The 22,871-nt window shown below is 42.6% G+C and overlaps 4 protein-coding genes and 1 long non-coding RNA gene across 8 annotated transcripts in view; 2 read left to right on the forward strand and 3 right to left on the reverse strand.

Annotated features, from left to right (window-relative positions):
* The first annotated feature begins 444 nt into the window (after positions 1–444).
* Positions 445–5,186, forward strand: idua (alpha-L-iduronidase). 2 transcript variants are annotated; one of them, XM_011615320.2, is made up of 14 exons: positions 445–684; positions 1,230–1,370; positions 1,439–1,521; positions 1,593–1,700; positions 1,854–1,949; positions 2,028–2,230; positions 2,356–2,535; positions 2,719–2,935; positions 3,005–3,214; positions 3,379–3,500; positions 3,688–3,813; positions 4,151–4,227; positions 4,370–4,470; positions 4,565–5,186. In XM_011615320.2, the coding sequence occupies exons 1-14, from the start codon at positions 548–550 to the stop codon at positions 4,726–4,728; spliced, it is 1,965 nt and encodes a 654-aa protein (XP_011613622.1). In that variant the 5' UTR covers positions 445–547; the 3' UTR covers positions 4,729–5,186. The 2 variants fall into 2 exon arrangements, with proteins under 2 accessions (XP_011613622.1, XP_029684854.1); XM_029828994.1 differs by having other exon boundaries at positions 543–732.
* atp5meb (ATP synthase membrane subunit eb) lies at positions 5,154–6,311 on the reverse strand. The gene is made up of 4 exons (XM_029828995.1): positions 6,163–6,311; positions 6,013–6,067; positions 5,765–5,863; positions 5,154–5,529 (listed from the first exon to the last, which is right to left on the reverse strand). The coding sequence occupies exons 1-4, from the start codon at positions 6,196–6,198 to the stop codon at positions 5,504–5,506; spliced, it is 216 nt and encodes a 71-aa protein (XP_029684855.1). The 5' UTR covers positions 6,199–6,311; the 3' UTR covers positions 5,154–5,503.
* Positions 6,312–7,100: 789 nt separating this feature from the next.
* vamp5 (vesicle-associated membrane protein 5) lies at positions 7,101–11,648 on the reverse strand. Its single transcript, XM_011615321.2, has 3 exons — positions 11,434–11,648; positions 9,352–9,495; positions 7,101–8,482 (listed from the first exon to the last, which is right to left on the reverse strand). The coding sequence occupies exons 1-3, from the start codon at positions 11,434–11,436 to the stop codon at positions 8,327–8,329; spliced, it is 303 nt and encodes a 100-aa protein (XP_011613623.1). The 5' UTR covers positions 11,437–11,648; the 3' UTR covers positions 7,101–8,326.
* An 886-nt stretch (positions 11,649–12,534) lies between these two features.
* On the reverse strand, positions 12,535–15,846 carry LOC115247582 (uncharacterized). 2 transcript variants are annotated; one of them, XR_003886628.1, is made up of 3 exons: positions 15,808–15,846; positions 12,826–12,957; positions 12,535–12,747 (listed from the first exon to the last, which is right to left on the reverse strand). It is a non-coding gene; the product is annotated as an uncharacterized lncRNA (long non-coding RNA). The 2 variants fall into 2 exon arrangements; XR_003886629.1 differs by lacking the exon at positions 15,808–15,846 and adding an exon at positions 15,717–15,735.
* The window catches only part of dnah2 (dynein, axonemal, heavy chain 2), a 46,923-nt gene continuing 39,120 nt past the window's right edge, over positions 15,069–22,871 (forward strand). For both annotated transcript variants that reach the window (XM_029829769.1, XM_029829770.1), the window contains exons 1-5: positions 15,069–15,189; positions 19,409–19,663; positions 20,385–20,549; positions 20,774–21,002; positions 21,171–21,281. In XM_029829769.1, the coding sequence (XP_029685629.1) occupies positions 19,418–19,663; positions 20,385–20,549; positions 20,774–21,002; positions 21,171–21,281 (751 nt within the window). In that variant the 5' untranslated portion in view covers positions 15,069–15,189; positions 19,409–19,417. The remainder of the gene's footprint in view (positions 15,190–19,408; positions 19,664–20,384; positions 20,550–20,773; positions 21,003–21,170; positions 21,282–22,871) is intronic.

The raw sequence follows: 22,871 nt of genomic DNA on the forward strand, positions 1-22,871 counted from the left end.
CTCAACAAGCACTGGTAACAGATATTTACACTGTTTATATTACAAAAAGTAGTAAAAGCCATGTTAATGAGATGATCTGAGGTCCTGAGTAAAATATGAAGGAAACTATTAGTGTTTCTATGTTCTGATGTCCAGCTTATTTATTATGTGATCAATACATAAAACTATTGCTGTAATATGATCATCTTAAAACAAAGCATTTTTAATCAACTAAATTCAGGACATTTCCAATGGAATTTGACAGTTAAGTAATATTTCACCCCGCCGCTCTTCTGCTCCAGACGGGAGACTCAGATTCAGTTCACCTGTTGGGAACGTCGACATTTTGACGGATTTTCGGATAATTAAGTTTGTAAAAGCTGCAGTGTTTTTCCGCATCCTCGTAAAGACAAACATCGGTCTGATTTTACAGGATCGTCGCACCTTTTTTACGTCATCGCGCTTTGACTATAACTGACGCGCGTAGGTGACGTGTTTAATATAGAATGGATGTGATGCGAAGGTTTAAGAATAATAACACTGAGCGGTTAAAGTTCTATTGGTAAAAATGCAGTTTAAAAGTTTCACTGGTTTGGTTCTTCTAATGAACATCATGAGAAGTTCAGGAGCCTCGTACATGATCGTGGCTGATGTGGAGAAACAACTGGGGGACCTCAAACACTTCTGGAGGAGCTCCGGGTTTTGGTGACGACACCTCAACAACATTTCACCCCGTCTTGATTAAGGGCCAAAGTATTAAAGCTTCACTATCCACAAATCAAATACGCTACTAAAATGCTTTAAACCATTTAATGAACTGCCAGTCGAATTATTTCAAACATACCCAGAGCTCACCAAACGCGCTGGTTTGCTTAAAGCTAAATGCTAAAAGCGAATGTGCTTGAAGAGACAGGGTAACTGCACTGGTTACACTGGGATAAAGGGTAGCTGGGATGGTTATACTGGGACAGAGGGTAGCTGGACTGGTTATACTGGAGCAGAGGGAAGCTGGACTGGTTATACTGGGACAGAGTGTAGCTGGAGTGGTTTTACTAGAACAGGATAACTGGACTGGTTGTACTAGGACAGAAAGTGTAATTGGACTGATTATACTGGGACAGAGGGGGTAACTGGCCTGGTTATACTGGTGCAGATGGTAACTGGCCTGGTTATATTGGGCAATAGGGTAACTGACATAAACACTTTATACTGGGTGATTTTTTATAAATGTGATTCTGGTTTGTGTTTAGTCCCCCACTCCCCCACACACAGGCACACCAGTTTGACCTGAGCGTGGACCAGCAGTTGAACTTGGCCTATGTTGGCTCAGTCCCCCACGGAGGGATCCAGCAGATCAGGATCCACTGGCTGCTGGAGCTGGTCTCTGCGCAGTAAGACAACTATATTGTCTACATTCTGGACGGCGTATTTGTACTTCAGTCCTCTGATCTTGTTGCAGAGAGATTGCTGGACGGGTCCAGTATGACTTCACCAAACTGGACCAGCTGATAGAACTCTTGTGGATGAATGGACTCCAGCCAGGTTCTGGTCTTTGCACCAATATGACCATGTGAGAAAGCAGCAGCTCAGGTCTGTTTTTGATGGGTTTTCAGGCTTTGAACTGATGGGAAGCGTCTCCAACTATTTCACCGACTTCCAGAACAAATCCCAGGTGGTGGAGTGGAGAAACCTGGTCTACCTGACAGCACGGCGCTACATCGGTAAACCTCCTTCACACTCTTGCCTCTTGCTCTTCATTTCTGATTCAAAGCAGGTTCTCCTCCTCTGTGGAGATAAATGACAGATTTATGCAACTGGAGTAAAGATCTGTCACGTGTTTGACATTTTCATTTTTATGTGATTGGAAATTCCAGATAAATATGGCCTGCAGTATGTTTCTCAGTGGAACTTTGAGACATGGAACGAGCCAAACAATGGTGACTTTGACAATGTCAGCATGTCTGTTCAAGGTAAAACCAAAGCTGTGCTGACTATATGCTGGTCTCTGGCTCATAAATGACTCTTGTCACTCTTCTTCTCTCCGCAAGGCTTTCTGAATTACTATGATGCCTGCTCAGAGGGTCTGCGTGCTGCCAGCAGCCTGCTCAGATTCGGAGGTCCGGGCGACTCCTGTCGTTCTCCTCCCCGCTCGCCATTCTGCTGGGCTTTGCTGCAGCACTGCTACAATGGCACCAACTACTTCACTGGAGAAAAGGGCGTCCGGATGGACTTTATCGCTCTGCACAAGAAGGTCAGCTGTTCTTTAAGCCTTTAAAATTGTTGAAAACATTGTGTTGGTGTCAGTTCCTTCTCTGAGTGACTCGGTTAGAATGGGTGGTCCTGAGTGAACTTTGATCCTGGTCCTGGCTCCTGTAGGGTGGTGGCGCCACCCTGCCCATCCTCCAGCAGGAGATTCAGACTGTGAGGGAGATCCAGCAGCTGTTCCCTCGGTTTCACCGCCTCCCCGTGTACAACGACGAGGCCGATCCTCTGGTAGGCTGGTCCAGACCTCAGGAGTGGAGGGCTGACGTGACCTACGCTGCCATGGTGGTGAAGGTGTGGAGACCACAGACACATATGTGGTTTTTTTGCTCTTTACCGTTTCACAGTAACTCACTGTTGCCCCCCTCATTCTCTCTGTCACATTAAAGGAAACCCTGTGATAGCTTCAATAAGCGCGTTGAACATTTCAGTCAGTAATGACAAGAGTTGAAGCTAAATAGAGCTGATGTTCAACAGGTGATCCAGCAGCACCAGGACCTGCTACTAGCTGACCCAAACAGCACAATCAACTACACTCTCCTTAGCAACGACAATGCCTTCCTGAGTTACCACCCGTTTCCCTTCACACAAAGAACCCTGACCGCCCGTTTCCAGGTCAACAACACCCAGCCGCCACATGTGCAGCTCATCAGGAAGCCCGTCCTCACCGCCATGGCCCTGCTGGCTCTGCTTGGTGAGTTCCTTCAGATTTCATCTATACAAAGTTCTGGTGTAGATGTTTGTTCCTTCTGTCTGTTGTCAGGAGAGACCCAGATCCTGGCTCAGGTCTTAAACTCAGCAGGAACCAGCATTGGCACAGTGGGAGTCCTGGCCAGCAGCCATCAGCCTGAAGTCTTTGGTGGCCCAGACAGCTGGCAGGTGGCGCTGTTGGTCTACAACAGTGATGACATTCGCACCTCCAACAGCACCGATGAGGTCCTCATTTCACTGAGAGGACTGGCATCACATCCAGGCACGACTGTATTATTCTGACGGAGCTTTGAGTGGAATCAGCATCACGTTCAGGCTTTTCACCTCATCTCCATCTCCTCTGTTTCTTCTCCTCATCTCCATCTGCTCTGTTTCTTTGCCTCATCTTCATCTGCTCTGATTCTTCTCATCTCCATCCTTCTCCAGATCTGGTCTATATCACGTATAACCTTGACAACAGGGTCAGTAACCCGTACCAGCTGTGGAAGAGTTTAGGTTGTCCAGATTACCCCACGGTCCAGCAGTTTAGGCTCCTTAGGAGTCTTCAGGTGATCATTCATTCCTCCTGAACAGATTTAGCCTCCACTTTCATTTAAATTTCTAATATTTTAGAAAGATTTCAGCTTTGTCCAGATGTTCCTGGTCAGATGCTTTTGTGGCTCCACATATTTTAAAACTTTTCATTTATTTGTACTCCTTCTCATCTGATTTGGACTTTCCTGTTTTGGATGCCAGGACGCTCATATTGGTGGACCCTGGGAGGTTCCTGCTGGAGACACTCTGACTTTCAGGACCAGGATGTTGCTACCTTCGCTTCTTCTTGTCCACGTCTGTGCGAGGCCCAAAGTCGTACCCGGCCAGGTGTGGAGTGATGCTGAGACACTAACCCCTGTTCCAGCTCAAAAGCATTATCAGATAACGGACGTGAATCCAGCCCATTTGGTCTCACTTCCTGTTCTTCAGTGCTGGTTTTTGGAGTTTGATTAACTCCGTAATGTCACAAAGACTTTGATAGCTGCTGAAAAGTCTGTCAGCGTTAAACTATCTGATCCCCAGACACTCTAACAGATTCCTGCTTCCACTTCTGACCACACTGAGATAATGAAAACTTCTCACTGCAGTTCTGCTCATGATGTTTCACCATATCTGCTTGTTTGGATCAAGAGAACATTGATATCAGTGTAATGTTTCTGTACAGGTCAGTGGATTACGCTTCCTGCGGATCACTAAAGGCCAAGTCTTGATCATCTGGTCTGATCACAGCCAGAATTCCAAGTAAAATTATTTTGTCATTTTATACAGTTATTTTATATAATTATAAATGGTAAAAGTCTGTTAGCGTCATATGGTAATGTTAAAGCGTTAAATGGTAATCGTGTAGAGCTCTATAAAGTACAACAGATTTAATGTTTTGCAGATGCATAAAGACATTTGAGGTGGAATTCTCCTCTGACTACAAAGAATTTAGTAGAATTAATCATCAGGACACCATTTTCACCTCTTATGTTTATTCACCTGGTAAAGTTTAATCACACACAACAAACACAACCTTTTTAACCTGCTTTGCTACGTGTCGCCATTGTGACCATAAACGTGTCTCTGTGTTATGCAGCAGAGGCGGTCAGCGGCCTGTACAGAGTGAGGGCTGTGGATTACTGGGCTCGACCAGGATCCTACTCACTGACGAAGAAGTACACAGAGGATGAGGACGAAGACGTCCAGCTTACTTCCTCAATGTCCATCAAGGAAAACACTGATCACATTAAATCCCACTGAATTTATTTAGATAAATACTCAGTATTTCAATATTTACTAGAATCTCTATTTTCATGTTGAAAGTTTTAATTTTTTTTCATATTTGTTAAAAAAATATTTTAGAATATTAGAAGAGATTAGAATTAGAAAAGTAATCAAATATGAGGCTTTTTTGCAGCATCTTCTTGATGCAAGTGACATCATTGTTTTGACTAATTAGTTAAATACAATATGTCAGGCTCTGGGTCTCAGAGCGGTCCCATCCTTAGTCTCGGCAGTAGGACAGAAACACGGTGAGTCCACCTATTTCCAACTAATCACCTCCAAGAACAAGTTGGCCATCTGAGCGTTGCAGAACTGATCAGCAGGATGGTTCTTCAAAAACCAGATACCTTCTACTCTATGCAAATAAAGCAGCACATTTGGAGTCAGTGACCACTCCATAAACCAATAAAAGAACATTTTTAATTTTAATTCAACAAAGAAATCAGTTTTTTCAGAATCAAGATTTTGAGTTCAGAAAAAACATTTTCTCTTTAATGCATCTTCATCTTTTAATAAGTCAACATGTTTTTACAAGATTACATAGTAAAAATAAACAGTTGAACCCGTACATGTTCCAGGTATAACTGCATATTTGCAAGTTTATTTCAACATAGGGACAGAAATGGTGACAGTGAGGGTTGGATGACTGCAGCTATCGCATTAATATGTACTTAAACAAAAGTCCAGATGAGGAGCGGTACTATTGGGACCACAGCCACCGTATCCTTGGCCCAGTCTCACAGCTGGGCACTTACTTCAGGATAGTGTCTTCATTTGCTGTAACAAGACAGATGTTGAAGGATAAAGGACTACTCAGTGTGTAGTTGAAAGAAAACCATTAACAAACCAACTGATTGTGAGAATGACTGATTCACCCCTAAAAGCTTCTCCAGAGTCAAGGAATGGGTCTTGCATTTACCATATGTTCCCTTCTAAAAAATGCATAATGTTTGTCGGCCAAACCCTGGATAGCGTCATTAAGGACTAGTAGTTGTGAGTGCCATCAAGCTACCTTCTGCCAGCTGCTTGGCAATGCGCTTCTGCTCCTCACGAACCTTCTTTTCCTCCTCCTCGATCCTCCTCTCCTCAGCTGCGATAGGTTTCAGGTGGTCTGAATGGGAAAAAAACCCCATCATTATCACATAAAAAGTAGCCTGAATGTTATGTAATAATCATTAAAATACCTGAAAAATCTCTAACTATGTCTTAAATAAATGCTTAATATTCACTTTAAAGTACAGGAAGAAGGGAAAAACGGACCATATCGTCTTTTTCCGTAGATGATCCCAGCGATTAAGGCTGAATATCTTGCTGTCTGCAGAGGACACAAACACAGCCGTGAATCTCATACAAGTAAGAGAATGACCATAAAACGTTCGTTAAACAACGATAAAGGTGAAAAAATTTAACCTTAATGAGGGGTGACACTGCGACCGGAGGAGCCATCGTTAGTGTCTCAGCAGGCTAACAGTTAGCAGCAAAGGTCACTTTAGCGCAAGACTCTTCTTCTACACTGCTGTTAATGTAGTGCACGTCCTAATGGTCGAAACAGCGCCACCCTCCGGAGTGACGGGAAAGAGATTCAAAATATAGTTCGTTTTTTAAACGATTGAATCAAGAATCTCTTATTCTTACAATTTACGATGACCTCAAGTAATTGAGTAGAATAGTTTATTAAATTCATTTTCATATTCATTTATAGAGCCCATCTTACAATCAAAACAGTCTCTAGGAGTCGCTTCAAACATCTGATTTTAACTAATTGGGTACATTTCCGAATGGTGTGTTGCAGATTCTGGAGATTGTGACACCTAAAAACTGCTGTTTCTGACACTATACAGTATCAGCCCGTGTGCTGGAGAAGATCGACCAGTTGTGCAGTCAGATTTGCATGTGGGTCTGAGCCAAGAAGTGCTGAAGGCAAAAGTTTGTACATAATCATTAAAGAGGCTTTCAGTGTCGGAGGTTAATATATCAGATGTTACTAGTTTAATATTATCTTATGATATTTAGGAGTTACTGCTACTGACATTAGATTTTAAATTGTTGAGAGCTTTTTTAATTGTTGTCTCCAATTTCTGTTACATATGATAGTCTCTTAAATGTACCCAAACAGAAATTTAAGAGGAAGTTTTATGGCCTAAATGTGCATGTCAGTTCAAACCATTATTTAACATTATTTTACAGCCATTACAATTTCAAGATCAGAGAATATTATAAGGGAATATATTTTACGGGAGAAAATGATCTAATTTATAAGCTATAAAAGTAGAGGTTGATAATTTAAGCGAGCTTTCTAAACAGGGCATAATACAGAAATAAGATAACTGTAACACATGAGAAAGAAAGCCCAGCATAGTTCTGTTTTTAATTTTCCTAATATTGCTGTTTTACACAGTTCACTTCACTTTCAATCGGAAAACACCTACAGATTTGGTTTTTAGCAAATATAAGAACCAAACGGATGCTGAACAAAAACCATCACAGAAAAATCAAACTGTTATCTAATTGATTCACAGTCAATAAACCAACAATCAGATGGCCTCTTTATCTCAAATATGACTGCAGTTTGGACACATCAACAGTTTCCAATGGGCAGTGGCAGCTGGAATCTACAAGTTTCAAATGGACAAAAACAGTTTAATTTTCTTTAACCTTTTGCCCGCATTATCTCTTTGTAGATGGTTCTAGCAGACTGAATGACTGCATCCAATAAAAGTTCCAAGTTATGAGTAAATCTGATCAAAAAGTTACACAAAAGCACATTATCAACTAATAAGAAACATTTCAAGTTTGCATAAAAGTAAAAGTGAAATAACAAAGATCCACTATGAAGAGGTCAAAGCAGAAAATAAAAGTTACGGTTCCGAGGCAAAAAACAGGCAAAATTTAGGATTTACATGATTACATTTGACCTTTAGTTCAAAGGATTTTACAATCGATACATGTCGAATAAGGGTGCGGTGAAGGTGTCGGCCAGCAGGGATCACCGTTCTCTTTAGCACAGCTACAGATGAAATATATTGATATTTAAAATGTTCCAATCCTGGAAGAATAAAATCTTTGGGTTTGTGATTAGCCAGTGAGTGATATTTATAAAGATTGTTGGGTTGATTAAAACATGAGCCAATTATGAGGGTGTGAAGTGTGGACTTCATGTTAAATATTTATGCCCATATTTAGGACAAACGTGACTTTTCTGAACAGTGGAAATGTAACTTGTTGAAACACCATTCTAGAGCCACTATTTGTTCTCGCTCTGCTGTGATCTTACACAGTTGATCACTTCTTCTGTCCCTCTGAGCGCTGCTCATGGACAACATACAAAGCTAGCAGTCTAATGTGCTTTGCTAAACCTTTAAATTGTAAAGATCCCATGTGTTCATTTCCAACATGAAGGCAAACACACTAAAGCAGCTGAGTGCCAATGGTACCATATGAACTATTTTGATGACGAGTGGGACCAACGTTCCCATAAATAAGCTCTATACAAAGAAAGAATGCAGAGATGTCCCACATCCCCTCATTCTGTGTCCACCCACTTTGTCTCAGTCCTATCCGACCAGTAGAGGAGCTATTGCTCTGTATTGGTGACGATGGCGTAGATTATAACTCCAATAATGATGGCGCCGATGAACACGGCCACCACAGTTGCCACCACTTTCATCCTGTTGTTTTCTGTTCTTTTCTTCTGTTTCACCTGGTTGGCCTTCTTCTCGAAAGTTTTGCTCTGTGGGGGAAACACACAGATGTTCACATGCAAGTGGTTCATTGTTAAACTGTGGTCCTTAATGGGATCAACAAACAGCCCACCTTGAAACTCTACACCGTTCAACTAGAAGTTAGCAAAAAAGATCCAGAATTTCTCTTGAAAACGTTTCGCCTTCTATCCAGAAGGCTTCTTCAGTTCTGAAATCGCTGGGGAGAGAGCTTGAAAATATAGTTATATATATTTCAGAACTGAAGAAGCCTTCTGGATAGAAGGCGAAACGTTTTCAAGAGAAGAAACCCAGTCCAGTTGACAGAGAAAACTACCTTGGATACAATGACCTTGATGATTGAGAATCTACACAGACATCCTGAATTTGTTCTCTTTGGCAGAACTAAAACCAGTCAAACGATGCCAGTAAGAGGGAGCCACATTTAAATTAAGCTGTTTGACCAAAGCAATCAGTTGAAGCAGCTAATGTGCTGATCAGAGGGCAGCACCACATTGGTCTACTATAATAATTCAGCCACCATCGTGTCATTGGAGCTGCTTTAAAAATAGCAGCTGATGCCGGAGCAGCAAACTGCTCAACATGGGAGCGACACGACCTGCCTGCTGACCCCAGAACGGACATGTGCCTGCTGGCATGTCCTGGACTCCCTCAGCCGTACCCGGGACACCAGCTTACTTTATTCATCTTAGGGAACAATAGGAAATGCCTCTCTAAAAATAGTACCATCAAACACAATCAGGATGTAAATTGTACATTTGTTTTCCTGAGCAGCTCCACCTAAGGAGTATTTATAGTTCTGAATATGACGTTTCCTGCCCCAGATGTCTGTAGGTTAATCAGCCCCTGTTGGAGCTGCAGCTCCATCACAGCAGCTTACCTTTGCCAGCAGCTGATCAGCTCGATCCTCCAGGTCATCCAGTTTGCCAGATCTCTCGTCAGCTTTATTCAGGTTCTCCAGCATGATGACCTTCACCTCCTCCACCTCCTCCTGCCTCTGCTGCAGGCGACTCTTCCCATTCTCCTGCCCAACAACACGGCGCCATCAAAATGACCCAAACACATGGAAGAACTTAGATTCTTGATTGTGACAGCCTAATGTGGCTTCAGGTTAACGTAAGATGTTTGGACGTCATCTGGAAAATCCTCCTCACAGAGGACCAGAAAATTAGCAAAATCTGGAGGAAAAGCACTTCCTGTTATAAAAGATTGTGGTCAATTTTAGCTTGACAGCTGCTGCTGCACAGTCTTGCTTCACAATCGTGTCATCACCAACAGTTAACAAGCACCGTTTAAACTGGTTTGTCCAGTTTTAACACAACCATCAAAAACACTATAAACTCCTGTTTGCCTGTGAGAATGAAAGATTTCTTTGTTGAGTCGCTGCATTTAGAGTTTCTCCCCACACGTGTCTGATACAGATCTGCCTTTATGGCTTTTTGATAAAGGCAGCCGACACACTTCCTGCTGGGGTTTGTGTTGAATCAACACTGAACCAGACAGACATCCATTAGTTGAAGTAACGTACTTCTCAAATGAGCCTCTCAGAAGTGAAGGTGAGCCGCTATTTAGAAGGGTTAATTTCAGATGTGCGGGGCTGTATACTCACTTCTTCATGATGCTATTTCACTTTTAGTTTGGTTTTGCTGCGGACTGAGTGTCTCTGGTTGGTAACATGAGCAGGGACCGTTTGCCCCCCCCCCCAGCACATCAAAAACAGGTTACAACCAGACTGGATGGCTGCTTATTAACTAAAAGGAGCAGCAAGAGCTTCTTTCCACCTATCTGATAAATTTCCATGTAACAACAGTTGTGGAGCAGGATGTTCACAGTTCACATTAACCTCCAGGTTAGGAGTGTCCTGACAGGTCTCCTTCACCTTGACCCCATGAGCCACGCAAGGAAGCTGCCATCTCAAGAGTCGACAGGAAGAGGAAACCAACAGAAAGAACAAAACAGCTTTTTCTTCTCTGAACCTTTTAAAACTGCAGCTCAGACATAAATTCATGTGAAACAGTTTTTATGCCCGCACCGCCTCAGAAGGACACATATCTCAGTTGTGGCCCCCAAACGTGTGTTTGAACAATAGTCGTGTTTAAAATTCCACCCATGGAGTCTAGAACACAGGAACTGTTGCCCATTGCAGTTCCCCTCCTTGTTTCCTTCCTTCTCTCCCTCTCTCTCCTTCTGCCAGCATTCTTATACCTGGCATATCCATGGAAACCACACCCACATCATATAATAACAAGGTCATTAAAGCATTGCCTCACGTTTGTCCAGTTCAAACAGAAGAATCTTCTGTTTTTAATGAGCTACGTTGATTCACATGAATTGAAGGCTGACATGTAGATTCCTGATTGTGACTGAAGCCAAAACTGCATTCTTGATTCAGGACTTCAGCTAAAAAGATGTCAGCAAAGCTGTGAAACAATTCTTTTATTTGCTGCACTTTTTTCTGCTGTAGTGCTTTTAAACCATATCAACAGTGCAGACTGACTCTGACTGCTTAAAAGACTGATAATATATTACATGCACATTACTTGCAGAACTTGTCTTTTGTCTGTTTGTACAAGAGGACAACAAAACAATAAGATAAAATACATTTCCATGTGCTTCCATTACTAAACTCTTAGGTCATGAGCGTTTTTTGTTGTTGTGTTTCTGTTCTGTTTGTAACATTGTGCCATTGTGCATGTTTATTGTTTAAAATCTTATTATTCAGCAAAATATCAGGCAACATAAGTTTTACAGACAGCAAATGGATTTAATTTGAGTTCTCCTTTAACTCTGAATACGGTACATTACTTGTAGTAAAAAACAAAACAAAAACAACAGTATTATTTTGGACTCAACACTTAAGTACCCTAAAATACATTTTTTCTAGAAGAAACGCTTGCGTGTTGAGCCTATAAAGACACACTTTATGATCGGTCTAGTAAATATTAACTTTGTTCTGTCTCACCATGTCTGTCGTCTGTTTATGTCCCGTCTGTTACCGGATCTTCAGCATCTAAAGTGTAATTCAGCAGAGCTGCGGGTTCTGACCGGGTTCTCAACGCCTGTTTTAATCTCTTTTCTTCTTCTACTGTCACTTTCACTTCTCGTGAGCAGCGCTCGGTCCACAGCTCTAGACAGCCAGGTTATGGTGCGTTCAAGTGATTCCCGAAAAAAATAATACTGTGAGAAAACGAGTGACGACACAAGCATGCCACACCGCGGAAGTGAGATCACGTGATCAGAGGTCCCGCCCGTCTGGACATGTTATCGAATATCAAGAGACAAGAGACTTAAACTACGAAATAGCGCCAGTGGTTCATATTTAGTCATGTTTTTTTTTTGTTTTTGTTTTTTTTGCTTCGCTTTCATTATTCCTCACATTTAGCAACGTGTCGGTTTACTTTTTACTTGACATCATTTCTTGCTCGGTGCCTTATTTATTTATTGGGTTATTAATTAATCTATATTATTTAAATGATATAAACAAGAACAATATAAATCGGTCGGTCCATATACACGTTAAATTCACATCTTATTAAACTAAATTCACTTTCTTCTAATCAAACAACATTTGTTGACTCTTGTCTTGTTGGGGTGAAGGAAATGTCATGGTTGTGTTATTAGCTATAAAATAACAAAACTGTTCTGAAGTGGGGGGACTGTCTGCTGAGGACAGACAGAAGCTGCTGCATGAATATGTGTGCACCAACTCAGATGCTGCGTTCATCATATATCCTAGATGAAAGGATGTAAAGACAGCAGCTCTAATAATTCACCAAAAAGGAGTTTTGTGTCACCGTCAGGTTTGCAGAATAAACGGCCCTGCAACTCGATGTTTACAGGCTTTTACAGTTGACTGTATCAGACCCTCAGGGTTCAGGTATTATGATATATGAGTTAATGTGGTGACATGATAATGCTCTATTATCATAGAAGAGTATTGTTGTTGTGGGGTAGTTCATATTCAGAGTATACTGAAATGGAACAGGGTGGTACTGCAACGTCACAAAGTACATAATGTTGTGTAGTTATTTATTATATTAACAACACAGGTCTGTTTGCTGCACATAGTACAGTTCTAGTATTCTGCTTCCTGCTGACACTTCCTGCTTCTATCATGGATTGGTGAGGCCGGAACAAATGAATTGTCACTAAACCTAAATTACTGCAGTGTCATGGTGTACTTCAGCTCCTGCAGTACTTTGACACACTGAGGAGCAGCTCTGATGGTCATTTCCCAGTCAGGTCATGGCTCAACAGGCTCTTCTTCTGGGAAATGCTGAAGCAACACAAAGGCCACATTCAGTGACATCCATCACATCATTGTCTCAGCCTCATGCCCGGACCACACACTCACATCCACATGACCTCAATGGTTCGCGTTCCCAGCGCTGTTGCCAACAAAACTGAGCTTTCAGAGGCTTTTCTCTGCTAGTCTGGCGGTCAGAGATGTGCCAAATCCACCACAGCTTTATTTCTGACTCACGACCTGTTGACAAAACAGTGGAAAACTATCCTTAATCAGGATACATGTCAGAACCTGTTGGATTAGTTTCCTGCAGAATGGAACATGTCAGCTGTGGATTGTGGGCATTTCCCTTACAGTGAAAAAGGAAGCGAAAAATATTTAAGTTATTTAAAAGTCTTGTCTATCCACAACAGATGTGCGCAGACACGCCTCAGCAGCTGCCTTCACGTGTCCGCTGTGCCCACATTTGAAGTCCCCAAACGCACCACGACCACAGTGGCTCTTGTGTCTGTGGCGTTCATGAACATTGGGAACATCCATAAGTAAACGAGGTTGACTCATCGTCACCTGTTATGGTAAACTCGTCGGTGTCTCTGGCGTCATCTAGTGTCGGTTTTTTATGTATACATTTATATTTCTTTCTTTATCTGTCAGCTAGGCTAGGCTTGTTTTATTCTGTTCGTGCTGAACCTCTGGTGTTTCATTAACATCTCTTAGTAAACTGGAGTAGATTTTATTCACAATGGGAATTCTCGTCCATTTGCACTGAGATAAAGATTCTGGATGGCTGCAACTGATCCAGCTCAGCTGCTGGTCTGGGGTCAGAAATGTGGGTCCCTCACTGAGGACCACTGCTGTTTTTACTGAATTTACTGGATGTGAAGTGACAGATTACAGCATGGTGCCTGTTTTGTGTCAAAACAGCTTCACACTGAGCAAAAACTGCAATCGACAAACATATAATTACAAAAACAAAATTATAAAAACAAAGGAGAGGAGAGGAGAGGAGAGGAGAGGAGAGGAGAGGAGAGGAGAGGAGAGGAGAGGAGAGGAGAGGAAGGGAGGGGAGGGGAGGGGAGGGGAGGGGAGAGGAGAGGAGAGGAGAGGAGAGGAGAGGAGAGGAGAGGAGAGGAGAGGAGAGGAGAGGAGAGGAGAGGAGAGGAGAGCAACCATGACCCAGCAGGGTGAGAGAGGCCTGTCGGGTGATCATGTTTCTGCAGCCTTGGCTGCTCGCAATGTTAATGAGCAGAAACTGTTCCATAAATGTGAGGAACTGCTTGTGAAATTAAGTGGAGTCTGTGGTGAAGACACAGATGGGGAACTTCTGTGTTCTCATTATGATACTTCGGTTGTATTCTAAAAAGTCTGCAATTTATTCTAAGCGGAACCAACAGTTGTGTTGCCTCAAGGGAACGGTAAATCTGTACAGGCTGGTTTATGTTAGGTTGTTGTCATTTGTAAAGCTTTATGATCTTCTTAACACTTTTGTGATATTAAATGTCAGAGAAAATGTGTCCACAAAGAAAATAAATAACATTCATTAACATCATTTTTCTGTCCTGTTTCCGTGTGAACCAAATGACAGAGTAATTTATTTTATGAGAACCATTTCAAACCAGAAATTGTCTCCATTAGACATTTTTAGAATTCTGAACATATAATTTTAATGTGTTCTGAAATATGACTGACCTGCTGCAGCCTGCATTGAGCATTAAGCAGACCATTTGGGACAGAATAAAGAAGAGTGTCAAGCCAGAATAAGAATCTAATACACCTACTTTAAGCATGACTAATAGAGTCAAAAGTACAGGGAAGGACACGTAAGACAAATACATTTTGACAGTAGGGCCTGTTGGTCAACAACAGTTCAGCGGGGGGAGCCAGAGAGGCGCCCATCACTTTCAGCTGATTGGCTGAGAGTGAATTAATTAAAACACTGAAAACTTATAAAGTTCAATGATGATGTTATCAACTGATTATAAAGATTACAAGACAACAAGAACAGCCTCCTTGACTTACACTTTAAAATTGTTTTTGTTTATGTAAGATTATATAATTTATTACACGCTTATTGAAATCACAGCGGAAAATGGTCGATAATTCACTCAGTTAAAGAAAACATCTACTCTGGATTAAGCTCCGTTGGTTAACCTTGTAGTTTTTAATAATGCAATCAAACCTTTACCAAAATAGAATGTTTATAATCAAACATTTTTGTTCCCGATGAACACTGTTCTAGATTTGGCAATGAATAACGGCAACGTAATAAGAAATTCTACTGCTCGAAATGACCACAGAGTGTGTTCCGAGTGCAGATCAAAGGCTCGGTGACCGGAAAAACTTGTTGATTCTACTTCCGGTTCAAATGTAGTCGAAAGGGTTTCCTAGGCAACCGTAATATGTTTTAGACACAACTGAACAGGTTAAAATGCAGTGTCAAATTATTGTACAGCATCCGTAAAAGTTTAAACGGTAAGTGAATTTTCACATTGTTACTTTCGCCCACTTTTTAAGAAAATCCCCAAACTTTTGATTGCGACCATATTGCGACCTTATATCTATAACTGATAAACGTATAATTTGCACCCCCCCAAAATTATTCAATTTTTAATTACAGTCCACATCCAAGTAAATTATAAACCACGCTTATTGATTTTTAAAAAAACAAAAAACAAAAAAAACCCGAATTTGTTTAAACTTTATGAAACTAAAAACCTGCTATGTTCAGTATTTCCCACCATAGATGTGTATTCCAGAACTTGAAGTACTAAAATGGAAGGGGGGTCCCCTAAGTCCCTCTCACAGGTAAAGCCTAGTTTAGATTTTTACTGTAATAATTTCTGGGCCTCTTCATGAATTCCCAGTACAAAGACGATCCCAGCATAATGCCTTTTTCTAACTCAATTATTTTGTTGCAAAGTTTGGTAACTAGTTCTGCTAGTCACACGTTCACAAGAAAAACGAAAACATATGGCTTCACTAAGACTGGTGGCTCTGACCTTTCTATGCTTCAGCAACAATGTCCAAGAAATATTTCTGCAAATTTGTGGCCTAAAATAAATGAAGGGAAAAAGCTCCAGTCATATTTACCATTATTCAAACCTGACCTCATGCAGCATAGGAACAAAGTAAAGTCTAAGGATAGAAGCTTCAAATTATAACCTTTCTATGATAAAAGGTCAAAGGAGCTTTTATACAAAGCCACATACTATATTACAGCTATGTTCCATTTTATTACAACTGCCCACTGTATCTATTGTATCAATTAACTTCAACCGCAATCAGCAACTATGGAAATAAATCCAAAATATAAGGTGAGATAACAGTCATAATTTCTGTGGAATCACCCGTAACTATTATTATTGTAAACTTCTCCTAAAAAGACTGAAATATATATATATATATATATATATATATATATATATATATATATGTGTGTGTGTGTGTGTGTGTGTGTGTGTGTGTGTGCGTGTGTGTGTGTGTGTGTGTGTACACTGCTCAAAAAAATTAGGGGAACACTTTTTAATCAGTCAAACGTCTGGGATATTGATCTGTCAGTTAAGTAGCAGAGGGGGTTGTTAATCAGTTTCTGCTGCTTTGTTGTTAATGAAATCAACAACAGGTGCATCAGAGGGGCAATAATGAGATGGCCCCCAAAACAGGAATGGCTTTCCAGGTTGCGGCCACTGATACTTTTTTCCCTCCTCATCTCTTTTGGCTGATTTTTTACTGTCTGACTTTCTACTGCTGTAGTTATTCATTTGGCTTGGATCAACATCACTGTTGATAGCATGGTGCAGTACCTGGATGCTACAGAGGATGCACAAGTAGTCCAACTCCAACATCGCTGTTGATAGCATGGTGCAGTACCTGGATGCTACAGAGGATGCACAAGTAGTCCATCTCCTCCATCGCTGTTGATAGCATGGTGCAGTACCTGGATGCTACAGAGGATGCACAAGTAGTCCAACTCCTCCAGGATGGCACATCAATACGTGCTGTTGCAAGGTTTGCTCTGTCTCCCAGCACAGTCTCAAGAGCATGGAGGAGATTCCAGGAGACAGGTAGTTACTCCAGGAGAGCTCGACAGGGCTGTAGAAGGTCCTTAAACCCTCAGCAGGATCGGTATCGGCTCCTTTGTGCAAGGAGGAACAGGATGAGCACTGCCAGAGCCCTACAAAATGACCTCCAGCAGGCCACTGGTGTGAATGTTTCTGACCAAACAATCAGAAACAAGCTCCATGAGGGTGGCCTGAGGGCCCGACATCCTGTAGTGGGCCCTGTGCTCACTGCCCGGCACCATAGAGCTCGATTGGAATTTGCCGTAGACCACCAGAATTGGCAACTACGCCACTGGCGCCCTGTGCTCTTCACCGATGACAGCAGGTTCAACCTGAGCACATGCGACAAACGTGAAAGGTTCTGGAGATGCCTTGGAGACCGTTATGCTGCCTGCAACATCATTCAGCATGACCGGTTTGGTGGTGGGTCAGTGATGGTCTGGGGAGGCATATCCCTGGAAGGACGTACAGACAGCTACAGGTTAGATAATGGCACCCTGAATGCTATTAGGTATCAGGATGAAATCCTTGGACCCACTGTCAGAACCTACGCTGGTGCAGTGGGACCTGGGTTCCTCCTGGTCCAAGACAATGCCTGACCTCATGTGGCTAGAGTATGCAGGTAGTTCCTGGAGGATGAAGGAATTGATACCATTGACTGGCCCCCACGTTCACCTGACCTAAACCCAATAGAACACCTCTGGGACATATGTGGTATCATTTTGTTACTAATACATCACCTACTTTTTATCAGGAAAGATATTCAAGATCATTTTCCCCCCGTTTAGATCTGATGTGTTTTCGAAGTGTTCCTCTAATTTTTTTGAGCAGTGTATATAAAAAAAAATCTCTTCCTCACCCTCCTGGGCGGTGCCTCTTTCCATCAAACTCGGGTCCTCTCCTTTCTGATGTTGCTATCACTTGGGATTGCTACATCTATCACCACCACTGTCTTCTGGTGTTTATCTACCACCACTATGTCAGGCTGATTGGCCACCACTGTCTTGTCAGTCTAGATCTGGAAGTCCCACAGGATCTTGGCCTGCTTCTTCTCCAGCACTTTTGGGGGTGTCTCCCACCTGGACCCTGGGATCTCCAGTCCATACTTAGTGCAGATGTTCCTGTACACTATGCCAGCCACCTGGTTATGGCGCTCCATGTATGCTTTGCCTGCCAACATCTTGCACCCTGCTGTGATATGTTGGACTGTCTCAGGGGCGTCTCCACACAGCCTACACCTGGGGTCTTGTCTGGTATGGTAGACCCTGGCCTCTATTTCTCAGGTGTTCAGGGCCTGTTCTTGTGCAGCCATGGGTAGTGCCTCTGAGCTGTCTTTCAGTCTGGCCTTTTCCAGCCACTGGTAGGTTTTCTCGATATCGGCCACTTCCTCAATTTGTCAGTGATACGTACCATGCAGGGGCTTATCCTTCCATGATAGCCCCTCAGGCTCCTCCTCCTTGGTGGGCTTTTGTTGTCTGAGGCATTCGCTCAGCAGCCGGTCAGTGGGGGCCATCTTCTTGATGTACTCTCGGAGGCTTTTTGTTTCCTCCTGGACAGTAGTTTGGACACTTACTATTACTCGCCCCCCTTCCTTTCGCTCCTTGTACATCTTCAGAATGCTGGACTCAGGGTGAAACCCTCCATGCATGGTGAGGAGCTTCCTTATCTTGATGTCAGTGGCTTGTATCTCTTCCAGCGGCCAAGGTATTATGCCAGCAGGGTATCTGATTACTGGCAGGGTGTAGGTGTTTATGGCCTGGATCTTATGCTTACCATTCAGCTGACTTTTCAGGATTTGCCTTAACCTCTATAGGTATTTAGCTGTGGCTGACCTCCTAGCTGCCTCCTCATGGTTACCATTTGCCTGCAGGATCTCTAGGTATTTGTAGCTATCCTACACATCTGTGATGTTCCCTTCAGGTAGTTCAACCCCATCAGTTGTGATCACCTTTTCTCTTCTCCTTGATATATGCTGCATCTGATGCTGACCCATGAGTCATAGGCTTTCTTGTAATCAATCCAGGCAGTGCACAGGTTGGTATGCCGTGTCATACAGTCCTGGGCGATTGCCTTGTTGACCAATAGCTGGTGCTTGTCACCTTTGGTGTTGTTGCCTATGTCTTTCTGCGGTCTGCTCATGTATTGATCCATGTGCCTGCTGATCTTAGTCGCTATGATGCCTGATAGGAGCTTCCATGTGGTGCTGAGGCAAGTTATGGGCCTCAGGTCCGGCCCTGGGTTAGCCACTCTGGGTGGTTCCCTGATGTTAAAAGCTGGTTCATCCGTACTACCAGGCGTTCATAGAGTGCAGTCAGCTTCTTAAGCCAGTAGCCGTGGATCTTATTGGGCCCTGGTGCTATCCAGCTCTTCATGTTGGACACTCTTGTTTGGATGTCTGCTAAGGTGATGACTACTGGGTCTTGTTCTGGAAGTTGGCTGTGCTCTGACTGTAAGTCTTGTAGCCATTGTGTTGCATTAGTGTTGTGTGTTGCCCCTTTCTCCCAAATACTCTTCCAGTATTGTTCAGTCTAAGCCCTTGGTGGGTCTGTTGTCATCTTTCTGGGTTTGACACACACACACACACACACACACATATATATATATTTATTTTTTTTGTTTTTCCTTTTCAGGTTACAGAGATGAGTAAGTATCCTAAAAAGGATCTTAAAAAGAAAGAAGCAGAGAAGATGGAGGTGTCAGAAGCAGAGATTAAGGGGGAAGACTACCGGTACCTGTTTTCTACAGAGGAACTGACTGAGAGTGAGAAAAGGCAGTTGAACAAACGGACCGTTAGAGAACTGGCAAAAGATTCTACAAAGGCTGCTGCCAAGGAAGATGAAGAGAGGAAGAACAGATGTCACATGCCGGAAGAAAAGATAAGGAAGGTGAGTGAGAGGTGTCACATAATTGATAGATTTTTCAATCGATTGAACCCTGTTCTGACAAGCCCACACACTAGACAGAGCGAGAGAGAGGTGGATTTTGTGTAACTTAATCAATGAATCAATACATTTTTGTTTTTCTTTTTTTACCTTCTGTCATTGAATAACCAGTTATGTTGTTCTCTCCCCTCTTTTCATTTTAACCCCTCATTTGCCCCAACATTTGTCTGCCCTAACCCTTAACCCTTAACTCTTAACCCTATCTCTAAAATGAACCCTTATCCCTTAACCCTAACACTAACCCTAATCCTTAACTATTGACCCTAACCCTTAACTCTAACCCTAACCCTTAACCCCTAATCCTAACTCTTATCCCTTAACTAACCCCTAACTCTAACTGTAACCCTAACCCTAAACCTTATCCCTTAACACTAACACTAACCCTAACCCTTATCCCTTAATCCTAACCTTAACTCTAATGCTAACCCCTAACCCTAACCCTAACTCCTAACCCTAACCCTTATCCCATAACACTAACACTAACCCTAACCCTAACTCCTAACCCTAACCCTTATCCCATAACACTAACACTAACCCTAACCCTGACCCTACACCCTAAACCCTTACCCCTATCCCTAACCCTTAACTTTAACTCTAATCCAAATCCCTAACTCTTAACCCTTTCCTATAACCCTAACCCCCAACCCCTAACTCCTAACCCTAGCTGTTGAAGCGCTGTGTTATTCTTCCTGGTCTAAATGAAGCGTTGTGGACAGCAGAGAATCACAAAGCTTTGGATGAGTTTATTATGGACACCACAATCACAACGCTGCTGGTTTACATGGACAGTGATGGAAGGCTGCAGGTGGCCTCTTCTGCTCCGTTACTGGTATGGAAGACATATTTATTTCATATTTGGCACATTCTTGTCTGATAGATATTAATGAATGTGTTTGTGAGATTTTATTTGGAGTAATAAAATATGTGGAGTATTGTTTCAATATAAATTAAGTCTGTTTAATTGTAGTTGATGCAAACATTCAAGTGATATTCCGTTTGCTAATTTCTTAGAAAAAGTTTATTTAGCTGTAAAGTTATACTTGATTCCTTCAGGTTCTGGAGCACCTGTTCTACTTTATTCGCCATCCTGGAGCCATGATTACAGATAAGAGCTTTAACAAAGTTGTGCAGTGTGGGAGTGTCCGCGGTGAGCCAGTCAAGAGGTTTCTTCAAGACCTGACTTGGTTGCATGCTCCAGCTGTTGCCCTCAGCACCTTCTGGGACAAGAGCAAGAAGGACCAGCATCACCAGCACATGCATGACTTCCTCACATTTCTCTCAGGTGTGTGTCTCAGAAAAGAACAGTTGGTTTAGTAAAACCTAACTGTGTGACAGTGTTCCATCTTGGTGTCTTGGGTTCTCTGCCTTGAACACTGTTTATGCTCTGAAGACAAAGACCAATTTTGCAACATCTAAAATTTCCCTTATTTCTATCTGCATTTTTGAAAAGATGAAGCATATGAGGAGGATGGAAGGACAGTTATGAATATCCCAGTAGAATGTCTACAGTTGAGCCCAGAGGAGGCCAGCAAGGACAAGCAGCTTGTGGAGAGGCTGGAGGGTGAGTTTACTGTGTTCACACATTCTTCTAATTTTCAGATGCACCTTTATAAGGTTGTTGGTGTTAGGAGTAGGTTTTTTCCTGGACCCAAAAGCAGATCAAACACAGTGGGAGCAATGTCCAACACCAAAATTTTTATTCAACGGTCAGTTCAAAAGTCTTCCTGGACTGCAGGAGAAGCACTCATCCAGTCTTCCGGGGTGCACAGAGAGGTCCAGAGCGAAGTAAACTCGAGAGTCTGCTCCTGCGCTTTCTTCCCTCCCTCCAGCAGGGCGGTATGGAGACCTTGAACAGGCAGGGGGAAGCGTTACTACGAGTTCTAACAAACATGAAGAAACAGGAATCAGCTCTACCATGGAAACACGATAGCTCTCCGACGCTGGCAGACAGGTGCTCCGTCCTTAAATAGGTGGCTGATGGAGATTGCTGACAGGTGCATCCGGCTCCTCCACGCCCCCTGCAGGAAGAAGCAAGCAGGACCACAACACACGACCCGGAACCGTGGACCCCAGTAGTTGGTTTACATCTCCAATCATAGTTATTTTTTCCCTTTTTGCCTCTTCCCAGTTTTATTTTTTTTTCCATCATCACAAGTGCTGTGATGAAACTTAATTTATCAATCAATCAATCTTTAACAATCAAAATTGTTTCTAGGCGCTTTACAGAATCCCAGGGCCTGACCCCCAACAAGCAACAGTGGCAAGGAAAAACTCCCCTTTAACAGGAAGAAACCTAGAGAGAGAGGAGAAGGGGGAGGACAGGTAGAGGAAAGAATAGAGAGGAGAGGAGAGGAGAGGAGAGGAGAGGAGAGGAGAGGAGAGGAGAGGAGAGGAGAGGAGAGGAGAGGAGAGGAGACCATTTCCTGGTGGGGTGACAGAAGCCTGTCAGGTGATCATGTTTCTGGACCCCGGCAGCCTCGGCCTATAGCAGCATAGCTAAGATGTTAACCTAATGATTAGATGACCCCCTAAGTATGATAAGTTGTCTGTCTATGATAGTAACTGGGACTACGGAATTAGTGACAATAAGTCTAATCTTAAAAGTAGAGATGGAGTCAGCCTCCCATACCTGGACAGGAAGCTGCAGCATTTTGGATCAGCTGGAGGCTTCTTAAAGAGTTGTTTGGACACCCTGATAATAACGAATTACAATAGCCCAGCCTGGAAGTAACAAATGCATGGACTAACATTTCAGCATCATGCCACGTCAGTAGTTTCCTGATCTTTGTGATGTTCCTCAGGTGAAAAAAGGCACTTCTAGAGACTATTTTGATGTGTGAGTTAAAGGACAAATTTTGGTCAAAAGTTACTCCAAGATTCTTCACAGAGAGACTAGATGCTAAGGAGATACCATCTGGTGATAATGTGATCTAACCTATCCCTGAGAGGTTCAGGACCAAACACCATGACCTCAGTTTTTCCTGAGTTAAGGAGAAATTTGAAGACATCCAAGACTTTATGTCTTTAAGACAGGCCTGAAGCTTCGCTAACTGCTCTGTCTCCTCTGGTTTCATGGATAGATATAGCTGAGTGTCGTCAGCACAACAGTGAAAATTTATTCCATGCTGCTGAATAATGTTTCCTAAGGGAA

The sequence above is a fragment of the Takifugu rubripes genome, chromosome 21, assembly GCF_901000725.2.
Source record: "Takifugu rubripes chromosome 21, fTakRub1.2, whole genome shotgun sequence".
Taxonomy (NCBI): Eukaryota; Metazoa; Chordata; class Actinopteri; order Tetraodontiformes; family Tetraodontidae; genus Takifugu; species Takifugu rubripes.

Excerpts from the sequence above, each read along its gene's own strand:
- vamp5 (XM_011615321.2), bottom strand. Across the intron at positions 8,483-9,351 it reads CTGATCAGCTGCTGGCAAAG|AGCAAAACTTTCGAGAAGAA; the intron begins GTAAGCTGCTGT and ends TTTCCCCCACAG.
- idua (XM_011615320.2), top strand. The coding sequence starts at position 548 with ATGCAGTTTAAAAGTTTCACTGGTTTGGTTCTTCTAATGAACATCATG. Across the intron at positions 1,371-1,438 it reads CTGGAGCTGGTCTCTGCGCA|AGAGATTGCTGGACGGGTCC; the intron begins GTAAGACAACTA and ends ATCTTGTTGCAG. Across the intron at positions 3,814-4,150 it reads CCAAAGTCGTACCCGGCCAG|GTCAGTGGATTACGCTTCCT; the intron begins GTGTGGAGTGAT and ends GTTTCTGTACAG.
- atp5meb (XM_029828995.1), bottom strand. The coding sequence starts at position 6,198 with ATGGCTCCTCCGGTCGCAGTGTCACCCCTCATTAAG. Across the intron at positions 6,068-6,162 it reads CAGTGTCACCCCTCATTAAG|ACAGCAAGATATTCAGCCTT; the intron begins GTTAAATTTTTT and ends TGTCCTCTGCAG. Across the intron at positions 5,864-6,012 it reads CTACGGAAAAAGACGATATG|ACCACCTGAAACCTATCGCA; the intron begins GTCCGTTTTTCC and ends TTTCCCATTCAG.